This window comes from Megalobrama amblycephala, linkage group LG13 (assembly GCF_018812025.1).
Source record: "Megalobrama amblycephala isolate DHTTF-2021 linkage group LG13, ASM1881202v1, whole genome shotgun sequence".
Classification (NCBI taxonomy): Eukaryota; Metazoa; Chordata; class Actinopteri; order Cypriniformes; family Xenocyprididae; genus Megalobrama; species Megalobrama amblycephala.
Genome location: NC_063056.1, coordinates 24,964,177 through 24,985,934, shown reverse-complemented (window position 1 = coordinate 24,985,934; position 21,758 = coordinate 24,964,177). Strand labels below are relative to the sequence as shown.

Genomic DNA, 21,758 nt, shown 5'->3' with positions numbered 1-21,758 from the left:
TTGAGCACTATTGTCTTCTATAGAGCTGCTTTAAAGCTAAAAGTAGTTTCATAAATGATTACCTTTGCAACATTAATAATAATAATAATATTTTTTATTTATTTAGCGCCTTTCAAGAACCCAAGGACGCTTTACATGAAGTAGCTAGATAACATGAACACATATACTTGTATACAGTCAGTATACAACACGTGATCGACCAGATGGAACAGACAAAGAAAGTTAATCTACGTTAAACTTACAAAAACAAGTATAGAGCTGGGAAAATTGAGACAGACAATCAATTAACAAAACATAATGTGAATAAGTGAGTTTTGAGAGCATTTTTAAAGTTCTGAAGAGAAGAGACATCATGAAGGTCTTATGGTAGTTTGTTCCAGAGCTTAGAAGCTGATATGCTGAAAGCCCTACCACCCACACAGATAGACAGAACTTGGGTACTGCAAGCAAGTTTTCAGAGCTCGATCGCAGAGTACGGGTGGGGACATTGGGGATAATCAATTTGGAGAGATAAGAAGGTGCTAAACCATGACAGGCCTTGAAAACTAGAGCAAGAATCTTAAACTGGATGTGGTAACTAACAGGGAGCCAAAGTAGTTGCTGTAAGACAGGAGTGATGTGAGCTGATTTTTTGGTAAAAGTGAGGGCCCGAACAGCTGAATTGCAAGCGATTTATTACTTTTTTGGGTAGACCATAAAACAAGGAGTTGCAATAATCAAGACGTGAAGTTATAAAAGCATGAACAACAGTTTCCGCATCTTTTACATTTTGTGAGGGTCTTAAATGGACAATGTTGCGAAGATGGAAGAAACAGGACTTGACAAGCTGATTGATATGGGGTTCAAAACATAGTAGAATCAAACAACACACCGAGGTTTCGTATAGTGGAAGAGGGTTACATTGACAGTAATTGAATGTAATCAAATCAAAATTAAACTGAACTGAGCTGAATGACACTCTCTTCACAGTTAGGCAGTTGTGGCCTAATGGTTAGAGCCGGATTTGTAACCTGAAGGTCGTGGAATCGAGTTACTTGCAGGAAATGTAGGTGGGGGGAGTGAATGAACAGCGTTTTCCTCCACTCTCATTACCCACAACTGAGGTGCCCTTGAGCAAGGCACCTAACCCCCAATCGCTCCCCGGGCGCTACAGCAAAATTGGCTGCTCTGTGTGTGTGTGCCCTTGGATGGGTGAAATACAGAACACATATTCTGAGTGTGGGACTCCATAGCTGGCTACACGTAACATCACTTTCACTCTCTGTAGAGCATTAATTTTTCAACATCAACACTGTTATTTTCTTGTCTATTACTGTGAAGCCACTTTAAACTAGGCCCTGTCTATATTGTATAAAGCGCTATGTAAATAAATGTGATTTGACTTTACTTTTTATCTGACATAATCCATCAAAATGAACACATATACTGTAAATTCTAATAGGAACTGGTGATTTGTTTTCTGAATCGGTTCATTGAAATGAACCGCACGAATGAACCGATTCGCTAAAATGATTCGCAGAATTGCTGAACAACCCTTCCTTCGGTCACTTTCACTCTCAGTTAGGGGGCGTGTGTCTAACTAGTACAGGAAGGACTCACATTAGTACAGCTATCTGACAGACGACGCTGAATCACATTTTCAAACTTTGGTTAAAAATTGAATGTGATGTTACTAATACAGTGATCCAGATCCATTGTTGAGTATTGAGGAGGTAACGTTAAACATTGTCTGGATGAATAAACCAGCTACTGTAGTCCTGCAGACATTGTCCGACGGAGCAAAGCCCACAACGGGACAATAGGATATTGCCCTCTGAGAAAGGATGACTGAAGCCCTCGTGAAATACTGTAAGCACACACATATCTAACCTAAATGTCATCCATCAAGCCTGTGTAGAGGAATTAAAGCAGCGCAAGGACATGTTTGAGAATTTCAAAGAGAGACTGCAAACGGTGCAGCAGGACTTCACATCAGGGTATGTATGCGCTGCCTGGCTGCTTTCGTACTCTCCAGAGTCTTAATAATGTGTTGACATAGCAAAATTAGATGACCTTTAGAACCTGGACACGTTTTACACGTTATTGACCCAACTTCTGCTTTGGCTTCCTCACGAGAGTATTCACTGTTCGGCAGAGAGCCGAGAAGTGGATGCTAGCTAATTAGCCTGCTAATCATCTCACTTTACAGATAAGAGTGTAGTTTGTTTTTTGTCTTAATGTTCACAAAACAAAGGCTGCTGGGTATTAAAAGAAAGAAAATGTATTTAATAATGTATATTTGTAGGAAGAGGGACACGAGATGTTCAGTGCTGTCAAGTTAGCCGAATGCTAACAACCGCAATCTGGAATTGTACTAATAACTTCCAGCTGACTGTCATGTGATGGGCGAGACAACATTACTACGTTTTAGTACATTTTCTCATATAAAACATGTTTAAGAAAATTTGAATATTTCCAAGTGACACTGGGTGCATGTTTTCAATAACAGTAACAAACCAAAACATATAAATGTATCCAAACAATAAAATATTGTAGTTTTGTAACTAGGCGTATTATTAGGATTTTTACAGTGTCATATTTCAAAACTTCTCAGAATCAAGACCCTGAGTGACAAATCCAAGGAGGTGAAAGTAAAGAAAAAACAAAGGTAATGTGCTCTCAGTTTTTTATACACAAGCATGCACACACAAACTTTTTCTTTTTTAAAATCATTTTGTTGACTCTCCACAGGCGTAATGGTTTTATACTGGCTAATGATATTTTCTATCCTCTAACCCTTATCCTACCTCTAAAAATAATACTTGCAGAATACTTTATGCAACTTTTAACTTTTGTTTTTTAATTTCAAACATCATTTAGTATGATTTATAAGCTGTTTTCCTGATGGGACCTGACCAAATGTTCCCACAATGTCAAAAAAAAAAAAAAAAAAAAGGTTTTACTGTTTTTGTGGGGACATTTGGACCTCATTGTAGGTTAAACATGTGGGTGTGTTTGTATGTATGTGTGTGTGTGTGTGTGTATATATATATATATATATATATATATATATATATATATATATAATTATGTCATATATTCTCCCAGAAGAGATGAGCACCTTCCTGAATACTCTGCTGGAGTCGAGTTACTCAGTCGGCAAGTTACTTTTCTTTATTGTACACAACCATATCAGAAATGTCAATGATGTGAAGTTGTCAGCAATAGAATCCAAGTAAATATTTTGATAAATATCTGAAATCAATGAATGTAGTAATAACTGTGTTTTTTTTTTTTTAAATGTTTTTTTTCTTCACCAGATATGAAGACACTTGGGTCTCCCTTCATAAACGGGCTAAAGAGTGTGCTAAGACTGGAGAAGTAAGTTCACACATTTAACTCTGTTCAGTTGACTCGTTTGTGGTGCTATAACCATGGTAACTAAACGCTGTGGTCTGTCAGATGGTGGACGGGGAGATTGTGATGCTGTGTGCACACTGGGAGAGGAGACGAGGAGCAGTGCTGGAGCTGCAGGAACAACTGCAGCAGATCCCTGCTTTCCTCTCAGACCTGGAGACTATCACCTCACGTATTGGTGAGACTTTCACAAACAGTCATCACACATAAGAATCTTAATCAATGATAAATCAGAGTTATTCATACTATTTATGATATTGTTAGAGAAGGAGGTTATTAATATTACATTCGTTTTAAATGTAATTTCAGTTAAAATTTTCCTCTCTGACATAGTTCTCACAACTCATTTGTACTTCCATATATTGAAACTTCATCCCAAGCTGGCACAATGTGTCTCGACTTACCAAACTTGCACATGAGCTGCTGTGAAGGGGAGAATCATCAGTGAATAATGATTTAAATTTCCCTTTGTTCCTTATACAAAGCTATCTTGAAATAAAGTGCAAGTAATATGAACTACTTTTATGATACCTTTGAAACGAGTGCTTATTGTACATCTCATGTGGCCTTAAATGAGCTTTTACTGTGATAGTAGAGAAATAAGATCACCTTGACTGCCTTTGCATAGCGTTTGTCTGCACACAATGCTTCACACTCTGTGTGTAACTCTGGTACATGGTGGTAATGAGAGTGAATCCTGTGGAGCTCCATCTGCTGATGTCAGTTGCTGTTGTTCATGCCGTAACATTGCACCTATTGGCTTCAGGCATTAGTCCTCAGACTTGGCTCCCTTACAAAGTGTATTTGCAGACTGACTACACAATAGACAATCTAAAGATGTTCAGCTGATATAAGCTGTTTTTGTAGTGTTTTGTTTTGAACAAAAGGAATTTTTGTGTAATATGCATCTGTAGTGATTATAGATCAATTAGTAAGTTTGTTATAAGCAGTTATATGCAGTCTATTTGTTTATCTGAGTATCAGGTTATGTGCTTCAGATGATTTACACTACCATTAAAAAAACATTTAGGGTCGGTAAGGATTTTTGTTTTTCAAAGAAGTCTCTTATTCTCTTATTTGATCCAAAAATGCAGTATAAACCACAATATTTGGAAATATTATTGCATTTTAAAATAACTTTTTATTAATATAGTTTATTAACATAATCCTTCAGAAATCATTCTAATTTGCTAATTTGATGCTCAAGTAACATTTGTTATTATCATCACAATTGAAAATGGTTGTGCATTTTTTCTGGATTCTTTGAAAGAACAGCATTTATATGAAATAGAAATCATTTGTAACCTTTTAAATAGGTCAATGAAGTGACAGGTCTTTTTTTTTTTTGTCCAAAGGCCTTAATGATAATAAAAACAAAGATATGACATCTAAAGTATGTAAGGTAGTACAACTGGATCTCTTTTATTGAATCCAAAAGGTTTTAATTATATTTTGCTACATATAATGGTATTTTAAAGATTTTGAAGTGTCAAAAGGTCATTTGGTTTAACCGTCCAAAGGCCAATACAGCCATTCCATTTGAGATTAAAATATCTTAAAATGTAATAAATGTATATAATTTTTTTTTCTGGCATGATTTTATAACATCATATATCAACATGGAAAATGGCATTAAAATTATGTGTAGAAGTTGTTGCTTTGCTATGAGAAAGAATGTCCGGAAAAAATGAACTTCATTGATGTCATTTGGAGTAACCAATATAAAGGGACCATTTTAGATCAAGTCATGCGGTCAGTATCATGTGATAGGATGTGACATCATTCAGACAAATGCAAAGGTTGTGAAGCAAAGCAACTAACTCTCTCTAAACTATATGAAACATTCATTCGTTTTCACTTGCTCATACGCATGTAATCTATAAAACATGGAAAATGTTGTAATATTTATAACAATTGTACTAAATATAAAATGTTTGATTGACGTTTTGCTAGGTATCAGCCTGTTAGCATTTTTTTTAAATATCTTCATTCAGTATAAGCAAAAGTGTCATTCGATAAAAACAAAATTATGGTTAAACCGAATTACTTTTTTTGGTGACAAATTTTGTCCATCTTGTAATAAATGACAAAATCAGTGTTAATTGATTATAAAAACCATATAATCTTACTGTTAACACTTAATAAAACTTCAAAATTAATTACATCTCTTACATCTCATGATGTTTTTTTTTTTTAAACTTTTAAAAACCTTATTCGTCAATGACCCAAATGTCTGTAATGTCACTTTTGATCATTTTAATACATCCTTGCTTATTAAAAGTATTAATTTGTTTTAAAAAGTACTGTATTGTATGTTTAACTGAAAAGATTCAGGAAATGCAAGCAGTGAACTTCCAAGTGTAAATGGAATTTCCATACTTGTTAAATTGGTTTGTGGTTTTATTAAAACAAATGAAGTGGCCAACTGGCCAAGTGTAAATACCTCCCCCTCTATTATATTTCTAAAGTAAGTAGATAAGAAATAAGGCATATCACATTCCCTCTAAGATTCCAGAGAGAACTGCAAATTTTCATGGATTTATAGGCATTTTTTAGTGTTGCCACTTGGTGGTGTTATGTAGCTATATGAAGACTTGCCTTTGTGCAACTCACACTGACAGCAAACAATTTGTCTATATTTCGATTATCATTCTCTGTTTAGCCATGTGTGCTCATTTTGTAGTCTGTAATGTAATGTAATGTAATATAATGCATGTACAGAAGCAGAAATGCTTTTCTTAAAGGAAATGACAATACGTCACCATACCTTGCATTCTAAATCAGAACTGTAGAACGTCTTAGCTAGTAACACATGAATTCAGTTTGATGCATACATTCATACGGGCTTTGGCATTTTTTACTATACATATTATTTGCTTTAACATGTTATAAACCTCTTGTCTTCCATGTTTTGCACAGCTCACATGGAGGCTGATTTTGAAGAGATGGAGAGTCGTCTGATATATCTCGAGGATTTGTGTGCTCAGTGTGATCATCAGCGCTACAAGCACTTTCAAATCCTGCAGCTGGAAAACTACAAGAAGAAGAAAAGGTAAAAGCAGTGTTTATTTGCTCTTAAATAAAAGCCCCAGACAGTTTAATGTGTCCATTATGTCTTTTAGCCAGTATTTTTCCTTTCTGCTGTCTTTTGTCCCAGTGGCAGATTTATAACCAGCCCTATATGTCCCAAGAAACCATTTGTGCAAGGCTTCTGTAGGGAAGAGAGAATGGGATTTAGGTGGTAATAGTTACCAGTGCATAAATGCATGGTTATCATAGCATCAAACACCCAAATCATCACAGGCATTTCCCCTTGAGCACTTGCTCATTCAGAGATGACTCTTTAGAATGCATGCTGTGATTAGGACACGCACTGTGTGCTGCATTTCATGGTAATTTGATCAGCTCTCAGTCACAACTACAAAAAATGAGGGATCTGTCCATCAATGGTTTTCCACTTTAACTTAATGAAGGAACAGAACATAGCTTGTCATTTTGACAATATTTTGCACCCTGGCAATGTTGTGAACATATTAGAGCATCTGTATTGAATCAGAGTTTGTGAAACAAGCAATGCAACACCTGCTGTTGAGAATTTTTACAGTAAAACTGTGCACAGTGTGTTTTGCAGATTTCACAGAAGCATTGAATAACCACACGCAGAAATAAGCTTCAAGGAAAACACCTGAATGTCTTTGTACTGTAGGAAAAGCACAACCAACATATACGCTAAAGGAAAGCATGTATGTGTGTTGTGTAATCATACAAGCATCTGTGTTTCTTTTGATGCTGCGTGCTCTCGCTGTCTGAGCCTGTAGCTAAATCATACATCTCTGGATTTGCCCAGTGAGTTGGAAAGCAGCTGGGCTCAGTTCTCAGTGCCCTTCTCCTTCTGCATGTGGGTATTCATTAGTACAAACACACAGATGCAAAAGTTGTCAGCGCCAATGAAATGCTGCAGCCTCTTTTTCTCGGGAATCCGTGGCTGTTTTAAATGGGGCTGACTTAATGTGACATCTGGTGAGATCTTGTGCTCTGTCATTGACTATAAATGTATACATCGTATATGTAACTCTCTTTTATTTGTTTTCTAGGAAAGAGCTTGAGTCTTTCAAAGGTAAGAATGATCTTTTTTTAAAATCCCAAAGAGCACAATCAGCCAAACTCCTCAGCTAATACGTAAATCATGTGTTTACCAATCTTAATAATATATATATATATATATATATATATATATATATATATATATATATATATATATATGGGTCATTGTCATTGTTACATGGGTCAAATTATTTTAAATGGAAATAATGCACTTGGACACAAAAATATGCAGCATGTCACTGACCCATATATTTTATTTGTAATTATTAATTTATATTTATATGAAAGTGACATTTAAAGATTTTTACATCGTTACAAAAAATATTTAAAATATATGCTGTTCATCAAAGAATGGATGGAAAGAAAAGTATTACTTTTTCTGTTAAATATAATATAATGAAAGATTAAGTAGCAGAGCTGTTGTGAACATTGACAAATCAGCATATCAGAATTGATTTCTGAAGGATCATGTGACATTGAAGACTGGAGTAATTGTTACAAAAAAATCAGCATTTCCATCACAGAAAAAAAAAAAAAATTAGAATAATGCATTTTAAAATATATTAAAACAGAAAGCAGTTGTTTTAAATTGTAATAATTTTTGACAATGTTAGTGTTATTACTGTATTTTTGATCAAATAAATGCAGCCTTGGTGAACATAAGAGCCTTCTTTCAAAAACATTGAAAAATTCTTAATGAGACCAAGCTTTTGAACTGTACTGTATGTAATTATTTACTTATAATTATTAAGTAAGTAGTTTTTTAATTATGATTTAAAGGTAGAAACTGAAAAAAGTTCACCGAGTCAGTAATGGTTTCTTATTTGGTGGAAGCACAGGTTTCACAGGGGTGTATAGTTCCCAGTTTATTCTTTTTGTATATTATTTTAGCATTTTTATTTACATTGTGAAGCTCATTTAGTGCTCAACAATGAGAAGAACTGTGTAGTAATTACCCAGGCGACACTAATTAACCTCAGGGAGTTCAAGACTGCTCTAGTGTGAGTGGATGCTGCTGTCTTTATTTGGTCTCATGATGCCATTAATTCCACATTGACCTCCAAGGGAGGCTTCCTGCTCCATCTGTTCATAGTACCTACCGTCCGTCCGGTGAAAATGGCATTCACTTTCATCATCGCAGCTCCTTGATGTATCAGTTAGAGATGTTGTACTAAACAGAAATTGCCTTTAGGGTGATGTGCTTCATTGTTCACATATCCGTGTCCTGTATCTAGAGAAAATTGAGGTCATCTGAGCTTAGAAGTTTTTTTTGTAGTTGATGAAAACATAGATGTTAAGAATAAGGATTAGAAGGTTTTTTTATATATATATTGTTATTTTATGTATATATTTTATGTGTCTTTGTGTACCAAAAGTGGTAAAGACTGTTTATAACACTTCCTTTGGTACGTAGGTGGTGTTGCTTGAGATTGGCTCGTTGTTTGTGTGGGCAGTGTGCTTCAAGACTTCACACCTCATACTTGATTATTTATTTATTTAGGTTTTAAAATGATTTATTTTATTAATTCTGTTCATTCTCGTCTGAACAAGGGAGCAGTGTTTTTGTACTGTGCATTATGAAATGCAACATTGATATCTACAGTATAAACGACTTATTAGATTTATCTTTGACTTTTGTGTGTGATGTGCTTCTGTGTCAGATTGCAGTGATTTTGGCACTAACTAATGATTATTCACGCTAATATTGACGTTGTTCACGTTCTCTCATTCTCTAATTGTAACATTAATCATAAGTATAGTTGAGTGTTGTATAAAGTTTAAGATTGGCAGATTAGTCCCGCGATGAAGGCAAATATTTCACATGAAATTCAGATTTCTACAGACTCTCACCCCTATAACAGGATGTGAATGGTACGTTCCCTGCTTTCCTCCTCACTCCAGCTGCATCTGTAGCTCTGTGTCCCTGAGCAGGCAATGTCTCAGCAGTCCTGGCCATAGAGGAGCTGCTTCTGGAATAAAAACGGCTGCAGAATATAAGATGTTAATTTAGCTGTTCTTCAGCTTTAACTGCAGTCTCAGGCTTATCAGTCCTGCTTTCAGCTCATCTGCACTCTTCAAGGAGAAATACAAAATGTCCACGTCGGGAACTCTGGACAGCAGCATGAGAGATTCTTGTAGGTTTCCAGGCTCTCTTTTTTTTTTTTTTTATTCAATATTGAGTAGGTTTGTAAGGTTAATTTGATTGTGCTGATGTATCGCAGTTCTGGCTGTATGTCAATGGATCTGAATTGGTGGTTTGCAGTCTTTGTTTTGTCATCTTTGGGTTTGGCAGGCTTTAGTAACGGAATTTCAGCACAGATTAGGATGCCTACTGTGGCTTTTGTCTCTGTATGCCTTTTCATTACCAGCCATCATAATTCAAGCCTATGCAGTGCATTGAATTATACTTTTATAAAAGACTTTGTATACATCAAATTGAGAAATGTTGCTGTAAATCTATTTGAAAGACCTTCTTCCCATGGAGTTGTTGTAGTTATTAACTTTAAGTTAGGGTTATTATTCCTGCTGTTCTATGTGTTGAGAGCATTGCTGTAACATGACAATGTCTTAAAGAGCCAAAGGTCTTGCTAAAGGTCTTGCTTTCAGACCATTGTGCCAACTGGTTCAATTTTGACCTGTAAATTGGGGTTTAAATTGATGACTCTAGTTGGCTCATGCATTACAATCTCATAAATTTATCTCAGAGATTCAGCATTCACTAGAGGGTATTGTCATCAGCAGCTGGAAAGAGGGATATTATTATATTATATTATATTATATTATATTATATTATATTATATTATATTATATTATATATTATATTATATTATAATATAATATAATATAATATAATATAATATAATATAATATATTACATTATATTCTTTCAGAATGAGTGCTTAAATGATATCAAGATATCAACAAGTAGACAAGATGTACATTTTCTGTTAATAACCATCAGGAACAAGTCATATTTACTCATGATACAGGATAGGAGACACAAGGATTACACACAAATATTTACTATCAGGAGAAAACCCTTCTATATGTTCATGTCAAAGCTCATTGTATGTAAAACGTTTTATTTGATTGTAATATTTCTAGTTCTCTGAGAAAATTGTTCTGTCGATGCCCTGTTTATAGTCTTGAAAAGTAATACATTTAGTTTAAATATTTTTAGGGAAAATGGGTCTTAAATATCTTTAGTTTAATTATTAAAAACTATGGTTTTTGCTATAAAAATAGACAAAGACCTTAATATGCTGTTAACAATAAACAAATGATATATTATATTATATTATATTATATTAAAAATTGTGCGTAATTGTGTCCTTATAATTTCTTCTGTCATTAGTTTATTCCCATGTAGGGTGTGTATTTATTTGTTATATTTTCTCATTTTCTGTTTTGTATTATTTATGAGCAGTTTTACCCAATTAATTTTATTCATCAAATATCATTACTATTTTGTATGTGATGGCACATTTTCTGTAAACGTAGTGTTTTTTGGCAAAAACGGAGCATGTCGAGGTGGTTGTGTGGTGTCTGGTCCAGGAGAGACTGCTGAAACTGCAGATGTGCTGTGCAAATTTGCGGCTGTGAAGAACACGCATCTTTGAACCTATAAGAACTGATAAACTAGCTACATGCAAATAGAGATGCTTTCATCCCCACATATAAGTATTTCATTAGAGATGCACCGATTGCAATTTTCTTGGCCGATTTCGATTTCCGATTTTTTGTTAGTGAGATCAGCCGATACCGATTTTTGCCAATTCCGATTTTCTTTCTAAGAACTATAATTGACAACATACAAACAAAAATCTACTTTTCTTCAATGCAAAGTTTTATTTTCATTAAAAAACAACAACAAGTAAAGTCAGTAATAAAATATAAACAGCTCAAATAAATGCAATAGAATAAAGAGAGCCATGAAACTAAGTCTTTTGGGTTAACTGGATTTCTATTCAGGTAAGAAATACTACAGAAATTAAAGTAATCAAATGTAAAAAGACACATTCAGTGTTATTTTACATGGTAAAATGGTTACCTTAATTTCTGTAGTCTTTATTGTAAATATTAATACAGATCAATTCTTACCATTAAAGTTATAAAACGTATTCAGTCAAGAGCTGAAATTGATTTTCTTTGACTTTTGTTCTTTGATTAACATGACAGACAGCAGCAGGAATATTGGACTGCTGTCCCTTTAAGAGTCTATGAACGGTGTTCAACAGACCCAATATTGTTACACAGAACATGGGTTCACTTTCTTAGCTATTTAACTATTCAAAACTGACAGTGTTTATCTGTTTACTCGCCAAGATTGCCTGTGTTGCTGGTTTTGACATACTTTTGTATGTATTTGACAGTTTAAGCGCATTATGCTACTCGTTTTGGTACTTGTGACTCTGTTTGACTTGTCTCTGTTTGAGACTGAGCGTGGCTTGTTCGCTTCACTAATATAGATCAGTGGTGCGCGTGCTTTCGGTGTGAGCGCGAAACCTGCGGGAATGACTAAAATTATGCGCAATACAAGCACTACATAACCGGAGCGAATGAGACGAGTGAGAGAGAGGAGGCGCCCGCGCGGGTGTGTGTCACTTCACCGTGACAGAGAAGAGAGCGAGAACGCGCATTTGACGTTATTGCCTGTGCCGCTGGTAACAAAAAAGATCGGCTCGGAATCGGTAAGAAGTGAGACTGGATCGGCCGATCACCGGAGGAAAATCGGCCGATTCTGATCCCTGGCCGATCAATCGGTGCATCTCTATATTTCATCAGTATTTTCAAAGGTTGTAGTTTTATGATGTGTGCGAGTTGTATGTTTTCTAACATAAGGTTGCTAGAACATTTAGATTTGAAAAAGGGTTGCACTTTATTTTAAGGTGTCTTTTTTACAGTGTAATTATACATTTACATACTGAGTAATATCAATTAACAACATGTACTTACTATAGGGTAGGGTTAGGAATAGGGGTTGGTTTGGGGTTAGTTGCTTGTAATTCAACAATATTTTTGAATTACAAGCAACTAACCCTGCATAATTTACTGTTATTACTACAGTAAGTACATGTAACATGTGTAACAAGGACACTGTAAAATAAAGTTTTACCAGCAAAGGTTCTACTGACACAAACCAGAGACTATTTATAGCTCGTTGTCCATCCTAATTGACTGTGGTTGGGCAGATGAGTGATCTTGAACCATCCATGTGTTGAATGAACTGTCAGTCCCGTAGACAGTGTTCATACATTCCTCTCTCTCTTTCCTCTTCCTGTCGCTGGATTCTGGGGTTCTGTTCTGTGTGCGGAGGCAGGTCAGCTCATTAGAATGAGTCATTAACCTGTCTGGCCCATGGGCTGAACCTGCATTACCATCCGCTGCCAGATGCTCCACCGATTAGCTTCAAGATGCCCCATCTATAATATGTGATTCTTTTGCTGCATTTTCATAATAGAAGATTGATAGAGTTTTTATGAACATTGTCATCTGTGTAATCTGGCCATATTCACAGCGAACAGACCATGAAACTGTGTCGTCGAAGCCGTAGCTGTGGTTCTATGCATTGGCCCTCACGAACGGTCTTAAATATGAAACGGAAGTTGCGATTTATTTATTTTTTCTTCGCTATTGTGATGTATATCCAAGTGAAACAAGAAAAATGTAGGGCGGGACTTGATTTGTCCATGGGGAATTGATTTGATTGTTGTGTTTTGCTATTAGTCAATCTCATGTCAGTGACAGGTTGTCCCACCCTCACACCAGTAAATACATCATCAGAGAAGAGATGTCATTGCAAGAAGAAAGGGAAGTTATTTTGGTTAAATATTATGAGGGCACATGAATTTAAAAAAAAAAGTGCATGTAAAAATCATTTATAATAAATACTGCAATATTCCATAAAAAAGTAAGATTTGTCCATTTTGATTTCATGGTGACTTTAAGATGTTTCCCTCATTTCTGAAGAATGTGAGTGGAGGATGTGACAAGTGTGATCAGAGAGCCTCAGGCTCATCCTGTGCCGTCATCTATCATTAGCTGTCACACGCACGTAACGGAAAATGTGACGAAAGGCGCAGCTTATCTCTGCAGATTTAGTTTTTTCATTCTGTATCCATGATTTAGTTCCCGTGGACATGGAATCTTTCAAGGGTGGAAGCTATTCGTTAGCATTGCCATTCATCTTATTGGCACCTGCTCAGATGGTGTAGGACCCCCCCATTGCAGCTCATGGGCGCTCCGTTCTGCTGTCAGGGTTTTTTTTTGAGCTAGTCACCTGAACCTCAAATGCATTAAGTAGAAAAAAGTAACTATATTCATGGGGTGTTAAGAATGAACCCAATCCCTTCACTAGCAGCTCTCCTGATCTGTGACATCAATGGCAGCAGATAGGGAAAAATATAAATCCATTTCATACCTTGAGAGCCCTCCAAATAATTTAACTAAGTTGGCATCTTCTGTAATTTATAAAAAAACATTAAAAATATGTTTGTGAAGTTCTTATCAGTCAGAATATGCTGCTGCTTTGAATGGCTGTTAAAGGGGAAAGATGCTTTTTGCAGCCAGATGGCATCTACCAGCAGGAGCTAACAGGTCAAACCTTGACCCTTGGTCAGTGCCATGCTTTTATGTGGCTGTGTCATTCATCATGTTTGTGAAATTTAAAAAGAGAATAATAAAGAAATGAAAGGAAATTTCATGTTAGTAAGAAAAATGCATTGAGCCTGCGTCATTAAAGGGGACCTATTATGCCCCTTTTTACAAGATGTAATATAAGTCTCAGGTGTCCCCAGAATGTGACGTTTTAGCTCAAAATACCCCACAGATAATTTATTATACCATGTTGTAAATGCCCGTTTTTGAGTGTAAGGAAAAATATGCTATTTTCGTGCATGCGTCTTTAAATGCAAATGAGCTGTTTGGTTTTGATTATCATCTCCATCACGGCCACATTCACGTGACATTGCAGTTCTTCGTTATCATAAAAGTTAATTATTTGCATACGTTTAAACACTTTAAACTTCTGATAAATGCTTTTCTGAGCACACACATATGCGAAGCACGTGCACAGAAAGCTGTCTGTCAGATGGAGCGTCCTGTGAGTATATTACACATTTAATTTCACTTATGTCAAAAAACACACAAAGTTCACAAACACAGTTGGTTATGTCTGTGAATGTAAACAGCAGGGAAAGAAATCAAATGTGTATATTAGATCTGTGAATTAAATTAAAGTGAAAGCAGGCAGCAACGTGATATACAGTAGGCTACCTATTGCTGTATATGCTGTTAATAACCAAACGAAAAGAAAAACAGAAAATCACTCACTAAGAGTACATTTCTTATTTGAATGCAGCTGTTAAATGAGGAAATAAACATGGCGGACTGTGAACAGCTCACTCAGGGGAGGAGCCAAGCAAATAGGGTAGATTGCGTCGCCAGTCATGGGTAAGAGTAGGGGGAAATCTGGAACTGCTCATTTGGAGAGACTTTATGATTTATGGGGCTTATATATATATATATATATATATATATATATATATAATCTTATAAAAGGGAATTTTGCATAATAGGTCCCCTTTAAAGCATTAGCCTACCAACTGGCTTAAAAACTGTATTCCATTTAAAAAGAGAACAGCCATTAAATACAATTGATGTCGAATTTAGACTTGTCTATTGAAGGCTACATGTTGTAGAGTCAGTATTTGTGTTACACAAATTAAAAGCACTATATATTTGTTATATTTTGCATATTTGTGTTTACTGATACAGTAGAGGAAACAAAAGTGAGAGTAAAGACATTTATAATGTTACAAAAGACTTCTATGTCGAATATGTTCTTTTGAACTTTCTATTCAACAAAGAATCCTGAAAATGAAAAATATTATTTTTCCACAAAAATTTTAAGCAGCACAACAGTTTTCAACATTTATAATAATAATAAATGTTTCTTGAGCAGCAAATCAGCATATTAAATATAATGTGAAACTGAAGTAATGGCTTCTGAAATAGAAAACAATATTTAAACAATTATTTTGCAATATTACTGTTTTTACTGTATTTTTGATCAAATAAATGCAGCCTCGGTGAACATGAGACATCTTTCAAAAAAAAAATTACTGACAAACTTTTAATGGTAGTGTAAATGAAAGGAAATGGTTAGAAATATTCCCTTGCATATAGATTTTAGCCTAAAATCTTGATGTAGAACAAGAACTTTTTTTTTAATTATTTGTCATATACCTTCATACCAATATTAACATTAACATTTAATTAGCATGGAATCAAAGCACAGGGATTTTTTACTCCTAATACAGGTAGTATTATTACTGTAAAGAGATGGGATGCACGAGGGGCTGAAGCAGGTTATTAGCGCAGGCGGCATCAGAGGAGCGTGTCAACCAGATATCATTGCTAAAATAATGTCATGAAAATACCTGCATACATATTCAGTTAATTTTAAATGTGCTTGCATCATCTTCATTTACATAGCCCACTTTTGCAAGGCTAATATTGTGCTGATATGGGCAACAATGGTTTCCTAGTGAACATGTTAGATTCAGCCCAGCACTTTTAACATTGCTCAAGCAGCATCTGTTGAAAAAGAATATGTGACAGGACTGTGGTTAACACCACATCCTAATAACAGAGGTGCACTTCACAGCTTTGTCAATGGACTCCTTTTTCTCACAATACACAGGATGACTATAGACAAAGTCTGCTCTATATTTGATGTTGCTGTATGCATATTTGCATGCATTAAAAGTTTCTCCAACACAGAGGCCGATTGGTGACCATGTCTTGAAATATTTAGTGTTTAGAGGGTTTTAGGGGAATATTTAGCATATGAAATTTTTGGTAGTCAAATCAACCTTTCATTCTGGAACTTGCATTTAGGCTGTGACACCATATAAGCTTTGACAGGATGTTTATACCGCATCTAATTAAGCATGCGTCAAACCAATAAACACCAAAGATGCTGACATTCAGATAGCAAAGGCGGACTTCCTGCTTTTTAGAGAAGAGTATGCACTTCCTGTGAAAGATGAAGAATTTCATTGCACATGTTGTATCATTCACAATGAGCACACCCACTCTCGTGCCTCTCACACAAAAGAAGCGTTGCTCTCTCTGCCACCTCTACTAGAAGAACATCACACGCTGCGGTAAGCTAGCATGCTGAAAAGACATTTGTGTAGGATCTTTTTCATTCTTGGGCTGTAGAAAACATGTTTAAAAAATGTACACAATGTTATCTTGAAGTTTAAATCTCAGAGGTTTACGTTAGCAAATTTGCAAATAGTCATGGAAAATGCATATCAGGCAGATATTGGAGCTGGTGGGATTTCAAAAAGTAATTTTTCTATTAAGCAAGGATATATTAAATTGATCAAAAGAGACAGTAAAGACTTAATTGTTACAACAACAACAAAATCAATTTCAAATAAATGCTGTCTTTGTGAACTTTATATTCTTCAAAGAATCCTGAAAATAGTGTGCCATGGTTTTCACAAAAATATTAAGCAGCATAACGAATGACTGATGATAATATGAAAACAATTTTGAGCACCAAATCAGCATATTAAAATGATTTCTGAAGGATCATGTGACATGGTAGACTGAAGGAATGGCTGCTGGAAATTCAGCTTTGCCATCACAGGAATACATTACATTTCAAAATATATTACAATGCAAAAGAGTTATTTTAAATTGTAATAATATTTCACAATATTACTGTTTTTACTGAATTTTTGATCAAATAAATGCAGCCTCTGTGAACATAAGAGGCATCTTTCTTTTGAACAATAGTTTTCAGAATGTTGATAACATTTTGAGAATTGTGAAAAATATATCACAGATCAGATACTTATAGTAGAAGATTGTTATACTTTATCCACAATGATGGCTTAACTTGAGACAGCTGTGGCATCAGTAATCAGTGGCCATTCAGATTGTAAATGTGTTCCTACTAAACGAACTGCTGTTGTATGTAATTTTAATCTATATGAAGTGAAAATAAGTGTCTTGCTTTATGCAAGTCTTGTATGTTTCTACATTGATTCTCTGAAAGATTATCCACTTCCCTTTCCAGTTCAGTTTGTACTTCCATCCCCCATCTCTCTCTCTCTTCTCTCTGTCATTTTGTAACCTACTTGGTGTTTTATGTCTCTCTTTAGCGGAGCTCGATGTAGAACATGCCCAGAAAGTCCTGGAGATGGAGCATGCGCAGCAGGTCAAGCTAAAGGAGCGGCAGAAGTACTTTGAAGAGGCATTTCAGCAAGACATGGAGCAGTACCTCTCCACAGGATACCTCCAGATCACGGATAGGAGAGGTCAGTTTTTTAAGGTCCACTTCTGCACATACTTGTTCAAATGCCTGAAATTGATTTGTAATGCTTTCAACAACCCTACTATTACTATTCGTATTTATTCTCGTCATGTAGTGCAATGTGTGTTTAGTGGCTAATGGCAGATGTAAGACAGTGAGCAATGTTTTGGCAGTCAAAATATTATTTTTTTCATAGTAACCTGCAGAAAATAGTTTGAATCACAGCCACTCTATATGATGTGCTGCTCACGGCTCTGTCCTTCCCTTTATGAATATTTAAACGTACTGTTACTGTGTTAAATGGGAGGTTAAAGAGCTTATGCAAGGATGTTGATGGTAAACTGATGGTCTTCTCTTTCCTCTGTCCTACCTTAATGCTGCCCTGATGTGTGAGGTATGCTTTCCCATGCATCCCCCATTCTTTAGGACATCTTCTTTGTCCTAGCCTCTTCTGTCCATGTGTCAATTCATCAACTGTAATTTGCTTGTATATTCCTGAACTAAATCTGCTGTTCTGTAGGTTTTGAAGCAGTCAGCTGGTTTGGTGTTCGGGTTCACGAAGTGAAAGAAGTAATTGTGGTTTGGTTTCTTTCATCTTCTGGGGCAGATCCAATAGGCAGTATGTCCTCAATGGAGGTGAATGTTGATCTGTTGGAACAAATGGATCTCACAGATGTGTCCGACCATGAGGCTCTCGACGTCTTCCTCAGCTCTGTGGGTGAAGACACAGGTCGGTTGCTTTTAATGTAACCTGATTCTATTTCTTTATTTCTGCATTTATTTTAGTGCGTATGCACCTTGCACTTTTAAAACAATGTACTACCGTGATGAAATCAGAATCCGTTCTATTGGCCAAGTGTGCTCGCTCACACAAGGAGTATGTTGTGGCATTGGAAATTTCAATATCAGTCTTAAAAATGTTGAAACCTGTGTTGTTTCATAACACACTTTTGTGTCTAGATAAGGCCAACACATTGGGTGTTATCTTTAACTCAACCAATGTGTTATTCCTCTTAACACACAAAGTGTGTTGAAATCCACACTAATGTAATGTACTTGTGTAATTGTGTAAATATACTTTTATATTTACACAATTTGTCAAACTCGCATGTACAGTACTGTGCAAAGGCCACCATTAGATGTTGTTTTAACAATGATATAATGACCATATATAATTATCTCATTATTAGAACATAACCAGAAAACACAGGAAATTTGTATGCAATATTAAAAAACAGGAAAAATAGGAATTAAAAAAAAAAAGCTTTTATAGGCTAAAGTGGCAAGTATTTAGTGACCTCCCCTTACACTTGAGCAGGAACCTGGCTCTCTTAAACCTAAATATAATGGAAACGTTCAAAATCTGATGAGAAGTTTCTCAGAGTTTCTTCTTTGAGAAACTGGAAGAAGTCCAGGAGGTCACACACTAAATACTGATTTTTGCTTAAAGAAGTTATTTTTTTTTTCATTTTGTGTACATATTTCCTGTATTTTCTGTTTGTATCTTAATAAAGAGACAAAAAATAAATATGGATGGTCATTAAAACATTGCTAAAACAACAGGATTTTTGCACAGTACTGTAGTTGATATAGAATTTATTAAATCTGCACTTGTTAACTTTCAAAAATAGTCAAATCAAAAAAGTCAACAATCAAAATATAGTAATTAAAAAAAAAAAAGTGTTCCTGAAGCGGTTAATCGTTTGTACTTTTAGCAAGTCATGGTAAGGGTCGGTGAGATGAAGCCTCTCGCATATCTGCCTGTCACTGTCGAAAACTGCCACAATTGCTTCAGGGGCTTCTTCCATTCAAAGCTTCAAGAGTGCAGATAAAGACACATTTATACACATAACTAATATAGCAAGCTAATTTTAGCTAAGAAGCCAAGAAAAACTTAAGCGTCAGAGAATATGTGGCATTGTGAGCTCAATTCATTTGTGAGAGAGATGATGCAGCACCGTGAAATTTTCTCATGTGAGTCACGGCATGGCTACAGCATGTCATTGATTAATTAGAAGTGATTTTTTTTTTTTTGCATTTGCAATATTCTGTTTAATTTGATCCTCAAGTTTTACCTTATTTAAAGCCAAAATACTGAAGATATTCCCTGTAGGTCAGAGCAGGAAATGCAAAAAGAAAGTGCCAATTTTGTCTAAAGTGCTGGAATGACTGTGAACACATTAGACTCAAACTGTGTCTCTCATGGCATGGAGGTAGTCAGGGTCGTGACTGCACTTTAGGGCTAATTAATATTCTCAAATAGATGGTGTGACATATTTTAACCTTGTTCTATCTGTTCAGCAGGTGGCCCAGCTCTGGAACCTGGCTCATCCCCATCAGACATCAGCCTGAAGGTGCCCTCACAGACAGATCACCGGCAGACCGTCTCCTCCATCTCTTCCTCCTGCACCGACACCATCAGCGGCGTGACCGAGGGTCCAGATGAAGAGGATGGCAGCGAGGAAAGCTGCAGCGGAGACTCTCCTCTAGTCCAGTCAGATGAAGAGGAGGTACATGCTGACACAGCCCTCATGGGCCTCCCAGAAACAGAGCCGCTCAAAAGCTCAGACGACAGCGACACACAGGCCCCCTAGTGGCCACGCAAGGGGAAACGCACTCGTTCAAGTTGGTTTCTGGAGATGAAAACCTGTTTTAAATCAGTGCCCAGACAGAAGGAGTGCTGAAGTCCAGCCAGACGTTTCTTCATGGCTTAATGCGACACTTTGAGATGAAGGTTTTGGAGCCTTGTAGAACGCTGTTTGTGCTCAGCCTTGAGAGCAGCTCTTTCAGACTGTTAGCACTGTGATTTTTGTTTTTCCCAATAAATCAACACAATGTATGATACAATTCTTCGTATTACCTGCTGCATCAGAATTATATAGAAAAGAATAAACATTTTACAGTGTTCCCGCTAATATCACTGATGTATGTCGCATGAATTTGTAATGCAGAGCTCATTTTTGAGTCAATTGAAAGACTCTGAAATAAAATATACCTTGAAATAAGGCCTCATGGACAGTCTCAGTAAAGGAATATTTCAAATCAAAGTGATCTAAAGAAAATATCTTCCACCAAAGATTTCACAGAGTCTCTGGTATAAAAATAGCTGGGAACATTTGGACCATCTGTGGTTACAGAATTTCCAGGCTCCCTGTACGGCAAGCTGTTGCTCTGAAACCCTGTTACCTCTGGGAAAAAATACTGAATTATCATGGTACCTGCAGTGAGAATGAGGGTTTTAAAGGATCGGTTTTAATAAGAAATGTCTCCGAGAACTAGGGATGTTTTGCCGTTATTCGTGATGTACACTACCATTCAAATGTTTGGGGTCGGTATGATTTTTTTTAATGCTTATGCATATAATATTGTTATATTTTTACAGTTTAAAATAACTTTTCTATTTGAATATATTTCAAAATGTAATTTATTCCTGTGATGGCAAAGCTGAATTTTCAGCAGCCATTGCTCAAGTCTTTAGTGTCACACGATACTTCAGAAATCATTCTAATATGCTGATTGGTGCTCAACAAATATTATCAATGTTGAAAGCTTAATATTTTTGTATATTTGCTGAATAGAAAGTTACATTTTTGGTAACAATGAACATTAGAACATTAGTTCTAAATACATATTTAAATATACAACACTTCACATTTGATAACATTAGTCAGCATGAACTACTAATAAAAAATACTGAAGCGTTCATCTGAAGCATTTCTTAATTTTCATTTCAACATATACTAATGCAAAATCAAAAGTTATGTGTTAATATTATTTAATGACCTGCGCTAACATGCACGATGAACAGTTGCATTGTTTTAGATTCATTATTATTGGCTTATACGACTTTATTTTTGTACATGCTTTTTTACATTTAAATCAATTTCCATCATATAATGTTCAAAGTTAATCTTTAAAACACTAA

At 35.7% G+C, this 21,758-nt stretch overlaps 1 protein-coding gene across 5 annotated transcripts; it reads left to right on the top strand.

Annotated features, from left to right (window-relative positions):
• Window positions 1–1,543: 1,543 nt before the first annotated feature.
• Window positions 1,544–20,838, top strand: dtnbp1a (dystrobrevin binding protein 1a). Of its 5 annotated transcripts, none has more exons than XM_048153839.1 (10): window positions 1,544–1,976; window positions 2,594–2,647; window positions 3,088–3,138; window positions 3,300–3,360; window positions 3,442–3,574; window positions 6,316–6,448; window positions 7,491–7,513; window positions 17,682–17,837; window positions 18,450–18,563; window positions 20,135–20,838. In XM_048153839.1, exons 1-10 carry the CDS (start codon window positions 1,921–1,923, stop codon window positions 20,425–20,427), a joined length of 1,074 nt encoding a protein of 357 aa, XP_048009796.1. In that variant the 5' UTR covers window positions 1,544–1,920; the 3' UTR covers window positions 20,428–20,838. The 5 variants fall into 5 exon arrangements, with proteins under 5 accessions (XP_048009796.1, XP_048009795.1, XP_048009798.1 ...); XM_048153838.1 differs by having other exon boundaries at window positions 1,545–1,976; window positions 3,091–3,138; window positions 18,441–18,563; XM_048153841.1 differs by having other exon boundaries at window positions 1,545–1,976; window positions 20,138–20,838.
• The last annotated feature ends 920 nt before the right edge of the window (window positions 20,839–21,758 follow it).